The sequence below is a fragment of the Rhinopithecus roxellana genome, chromosome 4 (assembly GCF_007565055.1).
Source record: "Rhinopithecus roxellana isolate Shanxi Qingling chromosome 4, ASM756505v1, whole genome shotgun sequence".
In the NCBI taxonomy this organism is placed as follows: domain Eukaryota; kingdom Metazoa; phylum Chordata; class Mammalia; order Primates; family Cercopithecidae; genus Rhinopithecus; species Rhinopithecus roxellana.
Window position 1 is genome coordinate 98,358,644 of NC_044552.1, and position 15,839 is coordinate 98,374,482.

The window sequence follows — 15,839 nt, forward strand, 5'->3', positions numbered from 1 at the left end:
TTAATAGTGACTGTGTTTAACAACTGGCTCACAAGCTTCCTAAAAATCTAGCAATCAACTCCTGAAAGCCTGTAGAAGTCTAGTCCAGTGCACCACTGGATGGGAGTGCAAGAAGGGAGTAGAAAATCTTTTGTATGTTCAGAATAAAAAATCCTCAGTGAGCCTCACCCACCAGGAAAACACCTCCTTTCCCTCTCTGTGCCTGAAAACAGATGAGTTAATTTCTCATTGCAAATAGAGTTATGAGTTTGTTCAATTTAAATGGAAAAAAAAAAGAGGTCTGAGTTACTGAAGACCACCACTTTGAAGTTTATTTTAAGGAAAACATGTCAGCTCTGTTAGCCACTGGCCAGCTCCTAAAATACATCTAATTAACCATCTCCTCACTTCATTCACTCATTGATTACTCCACCAGAGTCTTATTAACAGCCTCCTGGGTGCCATGGTGGCCTGGGGAGTTGTACGAATGAAAGTCATGCCAGGTTCTAGATCAAGCTCTGGGGACATAAAGACAGAAATAGAGGTCACTGTCCTTCCTGGGACTGCAGGCTAGTGGAGGAGACAGGCACAGAACCCAATGCTTAGTACGCAAATGAGGAATGCAGCAGTGCAGTGGGAGGAGGAGCAAGGAGCCACAGATAATAGGATGATGAGAACAGTTTCCTAGGCATCAGCATACAATAAAAACTGAAATCCACAAGTAAGATGCTCTGTTATGCTTGGTAAATATTACTAAGGTAATATTGAAAAACCAGTTCCTTGACTTTTGAATCCCTAGTCAACTTCAAGATATAAAAGAGTAAATGAGGCCGGGCGTGGTGGCTCAGACCTGTAATCCCAGCCCTTTGGAAGGCTGAGGCAGGTGAATCATCTGAATTCAGGAGTTTGAGACCAGCCTGGCCAATATGGCAAGATCCCATCTCTACTAAAAATACAAAAAGTAACTGGGCATGGTGACACATGTCTGTAGTCGCAGCTACTCTGGAGGCTGAGGCTGGAGAATTGTTTGAACCAGGGAGGTGGACGTTGCAGTGGGCTGAGATTGCACCACTGCACTACAGCCTGGGAGACAGAGCAACACTGTTAAAAAAAAAAAAAAAAAAAAAGAAGAAGAAGAAGAAGAGGAGTCAATGACAGCGGGAGAAAGGAAAGATTTGTGAAATTTTCCCAGGAGAGCACTGTGGGCATGCCGTGAGTGGGCCTTCACTGGGACCTCTCAGAAAGTTTGGTGTGTGTGTGCCTGCAGTTTGGGACACTGTGCAGTTAGGTGGGAGAGAAGAACTGTCTGACCACCCTGGGGGCAGAGCCAGAAGTTTTTGCTGCAGTGGGATCAGCCTGTACTTATCTGTGAGAGTATGTGGAGAGGATGGTGGGTGAACCAAGAGCTGGAGAACAGAAGCCTGCAGTGTGGAGGTGCCCAGTCGTGGGAGTGAGGAAGCCAGGTAAGAAAGTATCAGTTTCCACCAGGTAGCAGGCCCAGAGAGCAGGAAACTGCCCAGCCACAGAACTGCCCTGCGCCCACCTGCCTGTCTCCTTGCACTTCCACCTGTGCTGGAGAAGATCGGAGATGGGCAGAAGCTGACCACTCAAATGCCAACTTTTTTTTTTCGATGGAGTCTCCCTCTGTCGCCCAGGCTGGAGTGCAGTGGTGCGATCTTGGCTCACTGCAACCACCACCTCCCAGGTTCAAGCAATTTTCCTGCCTCAGCCTCCTGAGTAGCTGGGATTACGGGCACACGCCACTACACCTGTCAAATGGCAACTTTTTATCTTAGCTGAGGAGGGACAGCAGAAGTCTTCATTTGAATGAACTTTGAAGCTAATGAATACCTCAGACCAAAACTCTTAATTTCTGAATTAGGGTGTTGTCTGTAACTTAGAGAGGGTTTTGACTATTACATGAGAGTGAGCAGAAGAGCCACGGGACCTGCCAAGTTTCCATCCAGGGCAGGGAAGAGCCCCTCCAATGAATCCTTTAAAGGGACTTGTGGAAACGACAATAAACATGGGCTTTGATTACATCACAAATAGTTGTTTTCCGTTTAAGTTATACGGAGAGAAGCATCAACTCAGGGTGGGAAGACCCATTCTGATTATGTCTGTAATTCTGAAAACAACGAACAGAAAGAGAAGGAGTATTCAGTCCCCTTGTTCGTAGCAAAACATTTCCTTCATTGGGCATTCCATGTCCCTAAAGTTAGCTCCAAGTGTCCCTGAAGTTAGTTCTTAGCTTATTTCATGTTGATGATGCCATTGGGCATCGTTATGCAATGATGTACCCACAGAAATGGAAACCCATCCATTACACATCCGAGTCAGATAACATTCCCTGTTTATCAGGATTTCTGGGACACAGAAGACCACCCAGCTGCTGGCAATCAAAAATGCCTCATAGATAGAATATAACCATTCCATCCTCAAAGCAGTGGGAAAAAATGAGGCAAATGTTTGAAAAATTCCATTTCAAGAATGCTCTTTTTCTTGAAATTTCCATTTAAATTAAAAGTGATTTTTCTTTTTGACCATGAAATTATTCATATAATTTCCACAACTTTTACATAGCAAATATTGCGTGGTCGAAGGAAAAGTAGTCCACTCAGCACCAGCGAAGAAGAGTTAATCATGTCCTGCTGCGAAATTTCCCACTGGATAGGAGGCTTTTCACCTATGAAGAATGATCTGTATGTGTTTGGCTTTTGATGCAGAAGCCTCTTTCCAAGTGTAAACTCTGAAATACAATCACTCAGTGCCAGCAAGTGCTTGCCTGTTAACACAATAAGAACTTTCAGTGTTTTTCCATTACTTTGATCTTTGATCTCCAAGGAATTATCCACTAACAACACATATGTCCACTATACTATTATCAATATAAAAATATCAACATTGTTAAAGAAAAAGTGCCAGGCTTGGCAACTGGGGTAAGTGTACACCATATTGTATACGATATTGAATATCAATAAAATCAATAAAAGAACAAAGGAACTGGAATTTATCTGAAACAGGAGAACAATATATGGTCCTAGGGCTTCTTTTAAGAAACCACATCATGTAAGTTTTTATTTCACATTATTATGTTGATTGAGACCATTGCTTCTTTAAAATGCTTGAATGTGATAAGAGTTAGCAGAGACATTCTATTTGCCTCACACTGACCCTTGGGTTAAACATAAATGCCAAAGAGTACTCCAGTGAGGATATCTCTCTCAAGCTACTTATCTAAACCCTGACACATTGCTTATGAAGTATGAGAAGAGGCATTTATGATATTGGAAGGAAGCAGAAGCTTTTCTGTTTATCATTTTGCACTTGTCTTTTGCAGGCTCTGAATAAATCAATTTTGTCTTTTTGGCCCTAGGGTTACAGTAACTGCAATGTGCAACATGGACTTCAGCCGATTTCCCTTGGACACACAAACGTGCTCTCTTGAAATTGAAAGCTGTGAGTAGACTTGTGCCTAGGCATCAGCACACAGCTCCCGATAATTCTCAACACCTCTACACCTCTAACTCTCAGCTGCAGGAACAGTGTGTGTTCCTTATTCATGAGTAGACTTTTTTTTTTTTTTTGAGATGGAGTCTCACACTGTCGCCTGGGCAGGAGTGCAGTGGCGCAATCTCTGCTCACTGCAACCTCTGCCTCCCAGGTTCAAGTGATTCTCCTGCCTCAGCCTCCCAAGTAGCTGGGATTACAGGTGTCTGCCACCACACCGGGCTAATTTTTTGTATTTTTAGTAGAGATGGAGTTTCACCACGTTGGTCAGGCTGGTCTCGAATGGCTGACCTTGTGATCCACCTGCCTCGGCCTCCCAAAGTGCTGGGATTACAGGCGTGAGCCACCGCACCCAGCCTTCATGATTATACTTTTAAAGTAATGTGTTAGACTGAAGCTAGGTCTAGGGTAATTTTAAATATCGGGAACAAATTTGAAACTAAAATCTTCATTGCCATAACTGGTCTTTTTAATGCCCTGTGGCAATGGTTTTAAACTTTGTTCTATTGAATCAGGGTAACTGCTTGGGGAGGGGAAGGAGAGGGATAAGCGAATGTGGGTCTCCTTCTAAGCCCTTTGCCCAACACACACACACACACGAGTTCATCCAGAGACCTCATTTTTGATATGTTTTATTGCTCTTCTGAATGTAATTTCTGCTGAAGAAAAGATTTCCTGGCCAAAACAAGTTTGACAACAGTTGCCCTAGGGAACTGCCACTGTGAGTTCGTGTGGTGGATGAGACTCTCAAGCACAACAAGCGACTTCAGGAAGCTTGCACACACACAGACATCCTGGAAAAGCTAAAAACCAGGCCCCGTGACACCATAGGCGCAGGTGACAAAAGAAAAAATAGGCAAATTGGACTACATGAAGATTGTTAATTTTGAGCATCGACATTATCAACAGAGTAAAAAGGCAACCCACAAATGGGAGAATATATTGATAAATCATCTATCTGATTAAGATTGATATCCGGAATATAAAGAGAACAACTAAAACTCAACAACAACAACAAAACAATCTGCTTAAAAAAAATGGTCAAAAGACTTGAATAGACACTTTTCCAAAGAAGGGTATACAAATGGCCAAGAAGCACATGAAAAGATGTTCAACATCACTAATCATTAGGAAAATGCAAACCAAAACTACAATGAGTTACATTTACTGGGATGAATACTGTCAACAAAACAGAAAGCAATGCTGGGGAGGATGTGAATAAATTAGAACCCTTATGCTTTGTGGGTAGTAATATATAATGGTGCAGCCACTGGGGAAAACAGCTCCTCAAAAAATTAAAACAATGGCTGGGCACGGTTGCTCACACCTGTAATCCCAGCACTGTGGGTGGCCGGGGTTAGAGGATCACTTGAGTCCAGAAGTTGAAGACCAGCCCGGGGAACCCTGTCTCTACAAAAAATACAAAAATGTGCCAGGCATGGTGGCTGGTACCTGTGGTCCCAGCTACTCGGCAGGCTGAAGCAAGAGAATCACTGGAGACCAAGAGCCTGAGCCTGCAGTGAGCTATGATTGTACCACCGCACTCCAGCCTGAGTGAGAAAGCAAGAGCCCTGTCTCAAAAAAAAAAAAAAAAAAAAAAAAATTAAGAACATATGATCCAACAAATCCATTTCTGGGTATTGTATAATTGTATACTCATATTTATAGGAGTTTTATTCACAATTGCTAAAACATGAAAACAACCCAAGTGTCCATCATTGGATGAATGGATACACAGAATGTAGTATCTGCATACAGTGGAAGAGTGTTCAGCCTTAAAACACAAGGGTTTCTGATACATGCTACAGCATGAATGAAACTTGAGGGCAGCGTGCTAAGTGAAATCAGCCAATCGCAAAAGACAAATACCGTATGCTTTCACTTTTAAGAGGTATTTAGCAGAGTCAAAATTATAGAGACAGAAAGCAGAATGGTGGTTGCCAGAGGCTGAGGGGAGGAGAAGCAGGGATGAGGGGTTATTGTTAAATGGGTATGGAGCTTCAGTTTGGGAAGATGAAAAGAGTTCCGGAGACGGATGGTGGTATGACCATCATAATGGTTGCATTTATGTAGTAATGTAGTACAACATAAATACTACATGAAAATTCAAAAATGCTGTGCATCAAAACATTATCAACAGAGTAAATGCAACCCATGAATGGGAGAATATGCATTGGCAAATGGTATGTCCAACCATAAGAATGGTTGTATTTATGTAGTAATTTTCATGTAGTATAATTTTCATTATATTTATCATGCATCATAAATACAACACTAAGAATGTAGTGCAATATCACTGAAGTTACACTAAAGAATGGTTAAGATGGTAAATTTTATGTTATGTGTATTTTAACACAACGCACAAACACACACACACACACCAGAAACCAGGCCACAGAAAGAGCCAGGCTGAAGCTGTGTAAAATGATCCACATGCATCTCTGTCCCTCTACATGTCCGCTCCTTTCTCCTCCCTGCCAAAACACTTTCTCTGACAGCACAGGGGACACCTTTGTGACTCCTACACTCCCCCTGAATGTTGGCACTCCCTGGCAGTGTCAAAGCCCTAGTAAGGGTTCTCACTGGTCCAGGGCACTTTGTAAGCCAGCCTGGGCTTGTGGCAGTGGATCAGGTGTCCCCTGGCTCCAATCACCTGGGACCAAGGAATGCAGGGATGTTGACATCACACACCACTGGGGCCAAAGGGACAGCTGCCTAGGGCATTGAATGTGGGGAAAGGGTGTAATAAAACCCAGGACCAAGGGAGCGGCTGCTTATTGCACCATGGCTTTACCTCTGCCTTGTCATGCAACCCTCACAAGAGCCTGATGAGCAGGTTATCATCATTTTACAAAGGAGGGACAGAGCTCGGTGGCAGAGCCAGTCTGAAATACTGAGTTCATTGTCTCCAGAACTTAGTTTTCCCCACTATGCCTGGGCAGCTTCTGCCTCCATCTGGAATGTAGCCTTTTTTCAGGTTGTATTGGTCATGGCTCCACCAAATAAATAGAACCAGTAGGATATACAGAGTAGAGATTTATTGCAAGGAAGTGGCTAGCGGGATTGTGGGGGCTGGCTAAGAGTCCCACATCTGCAGGGCAGGCCATCGGGAGTGCAGGAGGGGCACTCTGGGGCAGGAGCAGATGCCACAGTCTACAGGTGGGATTTCTTCTTCCAGGAAGCCTCAGCTCTGCCCCAAGGCCTTTCACCTGATAGAATCAGGCCCACCCAGATTATCCAGGAAAATCCCCTTTAAAGTCCACTGGTTGTAGATATTAGTCACACCTGCAAAACATTTTTACAGATTACTGTTTGATTGCATAATTGGGTACCATAGCCAAGCCAAGTTGACTCATGAAACTGACCATCACACAGGTCAAGTGTTAGAAAACAGGAATAAAATAGTGCCAGGGAGTCCTGGAAGGAATTGTTTACACATGAGCAGAGTGGACTGGCAGTGCCATGAGGCTTTTCCTCAGTTATGCTCAGGCTGGAGGTAGGTTTGTTCACTTGGAGTTCACCAGAAGCAGGTGAGGGAAGGGGAAGTGGTAGCACCAGAAAGGGTGATGATCATGGATTCACTTCGACTTTACCCTGAGTAGGAGTAACTGGAGTCCTACAGAGGAGGGACTTGTTCCACTCCCATCTCTTTGTGGGTCTTTTCTTGCTAAAATGTAGCCTTTATTACCTGATAGTGTTTACAGGTACTTGCCATCAATTGGTGAGTCGCCATACTTTGAAAGAAGAAAGGAAAAGGCTAAATTACTCCCTGTTTGTAAGGCTGAGCCATGTGAAATTTTGCCAATATTTAACCATTTCTAACTTACAAAAATAGCAGTTTCATTTGATTGAACCTAATAAATGGCAGGCCAAATTGTAGGGTGAAACTTTTGCAGGAATTATGAGCATTTGGGCTTGAGAACTTTGCTCTGGTGACTTTTGGAAGAGTGGAGATAATTAAATTTGTCTTTTTGGATATTGTTTTGCTTTATTTAGACTGTGGTTTGTTTTTCAAACTATCATGTCACAATCCCAGTATCGGTGTGGGAGGTCAGGGCACAGCTTCCACATAGCCCCACAGACCATCCTGTCTTGCCACCACCTTGTGTCTGACGCTGGCCCCTGTCTTTTCAGATGCCTATACAGAAGATGACCTCATGCTGTACTGGAAAAAAGGCAACGACTCCTTAAAGACAGATGAACGGATCTCACTCTCCCAGTTCCTCATTCAAGAATTCCACACTACCACCAAACTGGCTTTCTACAGCAGCACAGGTAAGTGTGGAGTGAGGGCTGAGAGTCAGGGCAGGCTTCAGCTTGGTCTCAGACGTTCACCCTCTATTACAGGAAAGGTTTGAATTGGTCATCAATTGAGCAGTGTCACTTATATTTGAAACTAAAGACAGAGGCAGGGTGCAGTGGCTCATGTCCCAGCACTTTGGGAGGCCAAGGTGGATGGATCGCTTGAGCTTAGGAGTTCAAGACCAGCCTGGCTAACATGGCGAAACTCAGTCTCTACTAAAAATATAAAAATTAGCCAAGCATGGTGGCACACGCCTGTAGTCCCAGCTACCCGGAAGGCTAAGGTGGGAGATCCCTTGAGCCCTGGAGTCTGAGGTTACAGTGAGCCGAGATCACACCACTGCACTCCAGCCTAGGCGACAGAGTGAGACCCTGTCTCAAAAAAAAAAGAAAAGAAACTAAAGACAGAAATCCTAAGTGAAATCTAGTGGGTAGCAAGCAGTGGGTGGAAGTGATTTTTTTGATACCACCAATGCATCAGAGTAATAACCTAAAAAATTAGTAAGGACTGAAAACATAACCCGCGTGAGCGGGTTTATTTGAGACAATTGCATTGCCAGCTTAGTAGGCATCTCAGCCATGATATGCCGATCTGAGCCCCCTCCTTGACAGCAAGAAACAAGTGTAATTCAGGTCTGTTGTTTTCAATTTATGTTCTCCCTGCTCCAGCCAGCCCCGTGGGGTCACTCCACTCTTGACCAGTCTGCTCTTGCTATGCTGCTTGCACAGCCCCTCCTGGTGAATCCCTTCTAAGTCTCAGTGCAGTCCCCTGTGGACCCAGTTGTTCCTTTTTGAACCAAGGGTTGGGACAGGCTCACCCTCTCCTGTTGCCTGAGGGCATGCTCTGTGACCTCTCTCCTGGGAGTTTGCCTGCACTAAATAGCTGAGGTTAACTCGCTCCATTTCTTGCCTTTAAAAAAAAAATTTTCAATAGTTTTAGGGATACTAATGGGAATAGTAGTGGGTTTTGATTACATCAATGAATTGTATAGTGGCGAAGTCTAGGATTTGCTTTGTTTTGTTTTGTTTTGAGATGGAGTCTCACTCTGTTGCCCAGGCTGGAGTGCAATGGCCAGGTCTGGACTCACTGCAACCTCTGCCTCCCGGGTTCAAGCAATTCTCCTGCCTCAGCCTCCCGAGTAGCTGGGATTACAGGTGCCCACTATCAAGGCTGGCTAATTTTTGTATTTTTAGTAGGGATGGGGTTTCACCATGTTGGCCAGGCTGGTCTCGAACTTTTGACCTCAAATGATTCGCCAGCCTCGGCCTCCCAAAGTGCTGGGATTACAGGTGTGAACCACCGTGCCCGGCTGAAGTCTAGGATTTTAGTACATCTGTCACCTGAGTGGTGTACATTGTACCCAATAGGTAGTTTTTCATCCCTCACTCTCCTCCCACCCTCCCCGCTTCTGAGTCTCCAGTGTCCACTATACCACTCTGTATGCCTTTGTGTTCCCATAGCTTAGCTCCCACTTGTAAGTGAGAACATGTGGTATCTGCTTTTCAATTCTTGAGTTATTTCACCTAGAATAATGGCCTCCAGTTCCATCCAAGTTACTGCAAAAGACATTATTTCATCTTTTTTTTTTAATGGGAGAGTGGTATTCCATGGTGTGTATATACCATATTCTCTTTATCCATTCATCTGTTGATGGACACTCAGGTTGATTCCATATCTTTGTAACTGTGAATTGTGCTTCTTGCCTCTTTTTTGACCAGTCACCTTTCAGGATGATTTTGCTCAAATCTTCATGCAGTTTCTATGGCTAAAATTTGTGCAACTGACTGCACAGGGAAGCACATTCTTTTTAAATACCCCATGGTCTTTCTAATCTGTAAGAGGGAGAACCAACACAGCACTGCAACCCAGCACATATTATCTCCTGTATCCATCACCCCAAAAGTATTGGTTCCTTGGGGGAACCCTGTTCTTTTGACCCTCAGCATTCGGACAATCCCTATGCAGTCGCTTGCTGGTAACCAGAGGCATGTCCCATGCATTATAATGACCTGGGCTGCCAAGTTTCCAAGTTCATATTGCCAAGTCCCCATCCATTTTATTTTCAGTCCTAAGCATCTCATGCATATAAGGCCTTTTCCTTGTTTTTTTCCATCATCCTCCCTTTCTCTTCAACTCCTCCATGCATATGTTTGCCTTGTAAGGATACAAAAGAAGAGCTAAAATGTAGCTGGACCTGTGATTGTTCACTGTGTTCCTAAATACAATGTTGTATTTAACTTTCTTTTTTAACTTAAAGCACATTTCTCCCCTTAAGGAATCTAAAGAGATTGTTTGAATCAGTGCTTCTCAAACTTTGACATGCATAGGAATTATGAACAAATAATAAATATACATATATATATATATACACATATACATATTTGTTTTTTTCCTAATAGAGACAGGGTCTCACTATGTGGCTCAAGCTGGAGTGCAGTGGGGCGATCATAGCTCACTGTAAACTGGAACTCCTGAGCTCAAGCGATCCTCCCACCTCGGCCTCCCAAAGTGCTGGGATTACAGGCATGAGCCACCGTGCCTAGCCAAGAATACTGTTCAATGGATGTCCAATTAAGTAGGTTTGGGTTGGGGCCCAGGTATCTGCATTTATAACAAGCTCCCAGGTGATAGTGAGGTTGCTGAACCCTAGACGAGGTAATGGGAGTAACAGGAGTTTAAAGGACCCAGGCATGATGGTGGTTCATACCTGTAATCTCAGCATTTTGGGAGGCTGAAGTGGGTGGATCACTTGAAGCTGGGAGTTTGAGACCAGACTGGTGAACATAGCAAGACCCAGTCTCTACCAAAAAAATTTAAAAATTCACTCGGTGTAGTGGTACCAGCTACTTGGGAGGCTCAGGTGGGAGGATTGCTTGCACCCAGGAGTTCGAGGCTGCTGTGAGCCAAGATTGAACCACTGCACTCCAGCCTGGTGACAGAGCGAGACCCTGTCTTAAAAAAAGAAAAAAATTTAAATGATCTTTTCAAGGGGTTCCCTTTGTAAATAGGACAAGGGCCAAAGGTTTCTCGAAGCAGATTCACCCAGGTGGTATGTGTTGCTGTATAATCACTTTGTTCCATGATTTCTGTCACTTTCACCTTATAAAGACATGGTCCAAGAGTCCATTGGAGTGTCTAAGGCACTTACAATTTCCTGAATAAAATGTGTTTTATGAAGGAGCCATGATGTGTACTGTCTTTTATTCCTGTGTCCCCCAGGCTGGTACAACCGTCTGTACATTAACTTCACGTTGCGTCGCCACATCTTCTTCTTCTTGCTCCAAACTTATTTCCCCGCCACGCTGATGGTCATGCTGTCCTGGGTGTCCTTCTGGATCGACCGCAGAGCTGTGCCTGCCAGAGTCCCCTTAGGTAAGGAATATCTCAAGTGCATATTCGAAGCATCTGCAAATATAGGTATTAACAATTCCTTCCAGATAAAACCATTCTTTTCAAATTAATTCTGTACCCCTTTTGGCGTTATGACTTGGAAAAACTCAAGAGTTATTTATTTATAGGTAAAATCCCGTAATTAGGAATCTATGTAGCAAAATGCTTTCCAGGACTCTGCAGGTGCCCATCCAAATGGACCCCCTTTAGTCTTGTCGAAGCCATGTTCCAGGGTGGGTGAGCCTGGTCTTTAGGTGCCTTCTTTGCTCACCTGCAAAATGAATCATATCCTACAACAGTGTTTCTCAAATGGTAGCTCAAGGGCTCTTTGTGATAGAATCTTTGTGGGAAATTGTTAAAAACGAAGGGTCCTGGGTCTCATCTGCATCTATAGAATGAGAATCTCTGAGGGAGGACCAGGAACCTGCATTTTTTACAGGCTCTCCCAGTAATTATTCTAGGCACTCAAGTCTGAGAATCCCTTCTCTATAAGCATTCCGCTTATGGCTATTTGCCATCAGCTCTTTTTCTCACCTTAAATATTGTACCCATTTCTACACACCACCACTGCTCAGACAGTTCAGGGGCTGCAGGGGAGAATGCGACCCACCAGGTTTTAGTGAAACTGGATTGGAGCTGGCCCTTAAGATGACCCCAATCCCCTGTGATTTGATGTTTGCCAAACAAATGTTCTGAGCTTAATTTGAAATCCTGGGCAAATTTCCATGGACAGATGCCTTGTCCTCCAACAGTTGTTCCATAGCTTGAACAGTTACTGTGCTAAATAGATAGACACTCTAGTTTTAAAATCTGTTTCCTATAAATGAAGTTAATGTTGTCATCCTTAGTGAAATTGACCCATGAATCCTCAAGTGAACAATACTGAATGGGCAGCTAGGTCCAGCATGGTGGTGGCTGCTGGGGGTGCCCTGGCAGCTGTCGACACAGGCTCAGGACAACAGGACTGCACACCAAGAGTCAGGACATGATATTAAAATAAACCTTATGGGCTTTTTCCCCTTGATGGAGCAGTAGTTATAAGAAACATATATACCTGTTCATACATGCAACCTCTTATTTTGTAAAACTTGAATTGAAACAAATGTTTTAATGTCAAAATGTCTAGGGTTCTTTGCAGAAGAATAGTGGCACAGATGCTATGATGAATACACAGGGTATGCAGAGGGGTGAAAGGGTAGGGATGCAGAGGGAGAGGAACAGGAAAAGCTTCATGAAAAGCTGAATCTTGAAAGATATGTAGGTGTTTGCTAGACAGTGGAACAGGGATGGCGACATTCTAGGTTGAGGGAGCAGCAAGGACAAATGAGCAGAGGCATGAAACCATCCCATGTTTGGTGAAAGACAAGCAAACACTTGTTTCTCATTCTTGTGTTTACAGGTATCACAACGGTGCTGACCATGTCCACCATCATCACGGGCGTGAACGCCTCCATGCCACGCGTCTCCTACATCAAGGCCGTGGACATTTACCTCTGGGTCAGCTTTGTATTCGTGTTCCTCTCGGTGCTGGAGTACGCGGCCGTCAACTACCTGACCACCGTGCAGGAGAGGAAGGAACAGAAGCTGCGGGAGAAGGTGACTTTGCCATGCGCTTGTAGTGTCTGGTCAGGATGGAGCCTGATCTAGTTCTGGAAACTCAGGCAGGGCAGACCTCCCCTGTAAAGCAGGGTCATGAAACCCTCTCCTGTGCCTACTTCACAGGGTTGTTGTGAAGAGCAAACAAATTGGTGTATTTCAAGTCATTGTGAAATTTACTTTGGGTGACATCTTTCATTCATTGAAACTTTTATTTTGCACTTACCACATACTTGGACCACGTCTTAGTTAAGCGTTAGGGAACTTCTTGGTGTTGTTTATAGTTTAGTGAGGGAATTCCAGGAGAAAAATAAATGACAATTTAACATGGTGGAACAAATTATTTATGAACATAAAAGTGTAATAAAAGAATTGTCCAGGAAAGAACTTTCTCATTCTAGGAAATCTTTCTTCATATGTAACCTCATGCATCCTCCACCTTTCCCCAGGTTATCTTCCCTCCCACCTGACTCTCCTTTCCTCCTGCAGTGTGCAGCTCAGTGGTTATCTCCCCTAGCAAACTCTAACCATATTGCAGTAATCTGTCCCCACAATGCCAATCCCCATCCCCATGGCAAATGCACATGTTCATGCACACACTTGTAATAATGTGATCTGTAAACGTTTTCATCAAGGGCTCATAACAGCTTATGATCTCATGGAGAACAGGGTGATCTATGAATCATGAGCATTCTTGTTGGTCTTTGGTATGGCATTGTGATATTTCCCAAGAGTCAGTATGCAGATTTTAGGTCAGCAAAAGTGGATACCAGGCTGGGCTCAGTGACTCACGCCTGTAATCCCAGCACTTTGGGAGGCTGAGGTGGGTGGATAACCTGAGAGCAGGAGTTTGAGACCAGCCTGGCCAACATGATGAAACCACGTCTCTACTGAAAATACAAAAAATCCACCTGGCATGGTGGTGTGTGTCTGTAATCCTAGCTACTTGGGAGGCTGAGGCAGGAGAATCGCTTGAACCCCGGAGGCAGAGGTTGCAGTGAGCTGAGATTGATTGTGCCATTGCACTCCAGCCTGGGCAATAAGAGCGAAACTCAAGTCTCAAAAGAAAAAAAAAAAAAAAAAAAAAAAAAAAAAAAAAGGATACTTACCCTCTTCCCAAACTGGGAATACCAGAAACCAGAAAAAGGTAACACCCTCCACTATGCAGTTCCTTTTGAAGGGCTTCTGAGAGATGATGCTGAGCTCACACCCCAATGTGTGTTTGCTGTTTGCAGCTTCCCTGCACCAGTGGATTACCTCCGCCCCGCACTGTGATGCTGGATGGCAACTACAGTGATGGGGAGGTGAACGACCTGGACAACTACATGCCAGAGAATGGAGAGAAGCCTGACAGGATGATGGTGCAGCTGACCCTGGCCTCAGAGAGGAGCTCCCCACAGAGGAAAAGTCAGAGAAGCAGCTACGTGAGCATGAGAATCGACACCCACGCCATTGATAAATACTCCAGGATCATCTTTCCAGCGGCATACATTTTATTCAATTTAATATACTGGTCTATTTTCTCCTAGATGCTTATAATTCTATAAATTTCACATTTCCATGGCATGCACTACAGAAATAACTATATAATGAAAAAGAATTTAAGGATATGGTTAAAAAAAAGTCCCAGGACGCACCCATGTTTTCACTATCCCTTCTGCAGCTTTGCAAAGCTACATTGACAAGACACTTACTGGCTTAATTTGTACTTATTAACCATCTATTGAATATACAGCATTATATTAGGTGCTGCAGGATTATGACTCTGTAGTGATTGATGTTAGTTGTTACCCAGATCCCCTGGAAAAGCACACTACCAGTGTTGTGGGCACATTTAGTTCCACCCGTTAGACCCTTGATGCTATTCACATGAATAATTTATTTTCCTCGAGTGTCATTACATTCTTCAGGCTAGGTGGACTTGGAAGCACCTAAAGGCCATTTGCATGAAATTCACATGCACCTAAATCCTCACTTTGACAGAAACTCATGCTTCAGTTTATAACCTATTACCTATTTTGTATGCGACTCTGCCTCCGCATGTTTATTTTAATAAAAGGCAATGATAATATTCACATTATTTTTCTTTATATGCTGTGGTTCACAGGTTTTACTCCTTCACAAGAAAAACTCTTTAGATTGGTGCAATTGCTTCTGATTTTGGTACTTTGAAGATAAGAGTACACACATGCATTTTGTCTGTTGTGTCATAGAGGTAACTAGGCTAGAAAATTTGTGTTTAAATGTTCCCTTTTTATATAATCACCACTTCATGTATCTTCTTCTTGGAGCATGTCCTTGTTCAAAGAGAAGTCCTTTTTCAGTGATATGATATCTTCACTGAGGAACTTGGGTAGGGAATGATTTCTTCTGCATAAACATTTCAAGGATATACATTATTTGGGACTACTTGTAACTCATTAGAATGAGAAATACTCACATGGTTTCTTAAGAGAAAAAGAACATCAGAAAGCAAAATAAGTGGGAAGACGTCACTGGACATCTGCATTTATACTCGAAATGCCAGCATTTTCTATGAACCAGAAAACTGCCATCAACTAGACCACACAGCCCAGATACCAGGCAGAAGGATGGCCCAATGGCAACTGATGTCAGGGCATGGGGTAAAGGAGCGGGTTCTAATTTGATGTATCATTGAAAAACAGTTATTTATATTATATATCTACTATATAGGTCAACCCCTACCAAACTTACCCAAACAGCATTTGTTTTATTTGAAACTCACTTTAATAAAGTGAATTATATACACAATAATGTCATTTTCATTTCGAAGTTAATTTGACTCATCACCAGTACTAAATATTGTATTTCTACATATGCAGGACTGTATACTAATTTGTAAAAGCCTATTTGCCTAAACCCTAATTATAATGTAATCTCCCATTATCTCCAATGAAAACTTGCCAAAAGAAAGTTTTTTGGCAAACTTGAATAAACTTAAAGGGATTTAGATGAAATAGTTAAATTTTAAGTCTTTAAATGTTGTGTTCTCATTTTACTTTTTTGAGACAGGGTCTCACTCTGTTACCCAGGCTGGAGT

The 15,839-nt window shown here is 43.2% G+C and overlaps 1 protein-coding gene across 5 annotated transcripts in view; it reads left to right on the forward strand.

Annotated features, from left to right (window-relative positions):
• The window catches only part of GABRR1 (gamma-aminobutyric acid type A receptor rho1 subunit), a 52,626-nt gene extending 37,076 nt beyond the window's left edge, over positions 1-15,550 (forward strand). For 4 of the 5 annotated variants that reach the window (XM_010357771.2, XM_010357772.1, XM_010357770.1 and 1 more), the window contains 5 exons: positions 3,356-3,438; positions 7,624-7,764; positions 11,012-11,164; positions 12,582-12,778; positions 14,014-15,550. In XM_010357771.2, coding sequence (XP_010356073.1) covers positions 3,356-3,438; positions 7,624-7,764; positions 11,012-11,164; positions 12,582-12,778; positions 14,014-14,307 — 868 coding nt within the window. In that variant the 3' untranslated portion in view covers positions 14,308-15,550. The remainder of the gene's footprint in view (positions 1-3,355; positions 3,439-7,623; positions 7,765-11,011; positions 11,165-12,581; positions 12,779-14,013) is intronic. The other variant, XM_010357769.1, reaches the window with a different exon arrangement.
• The last annotated feature ends 289 nt before the right edge of the window (positions 15,551-15,839 follow it).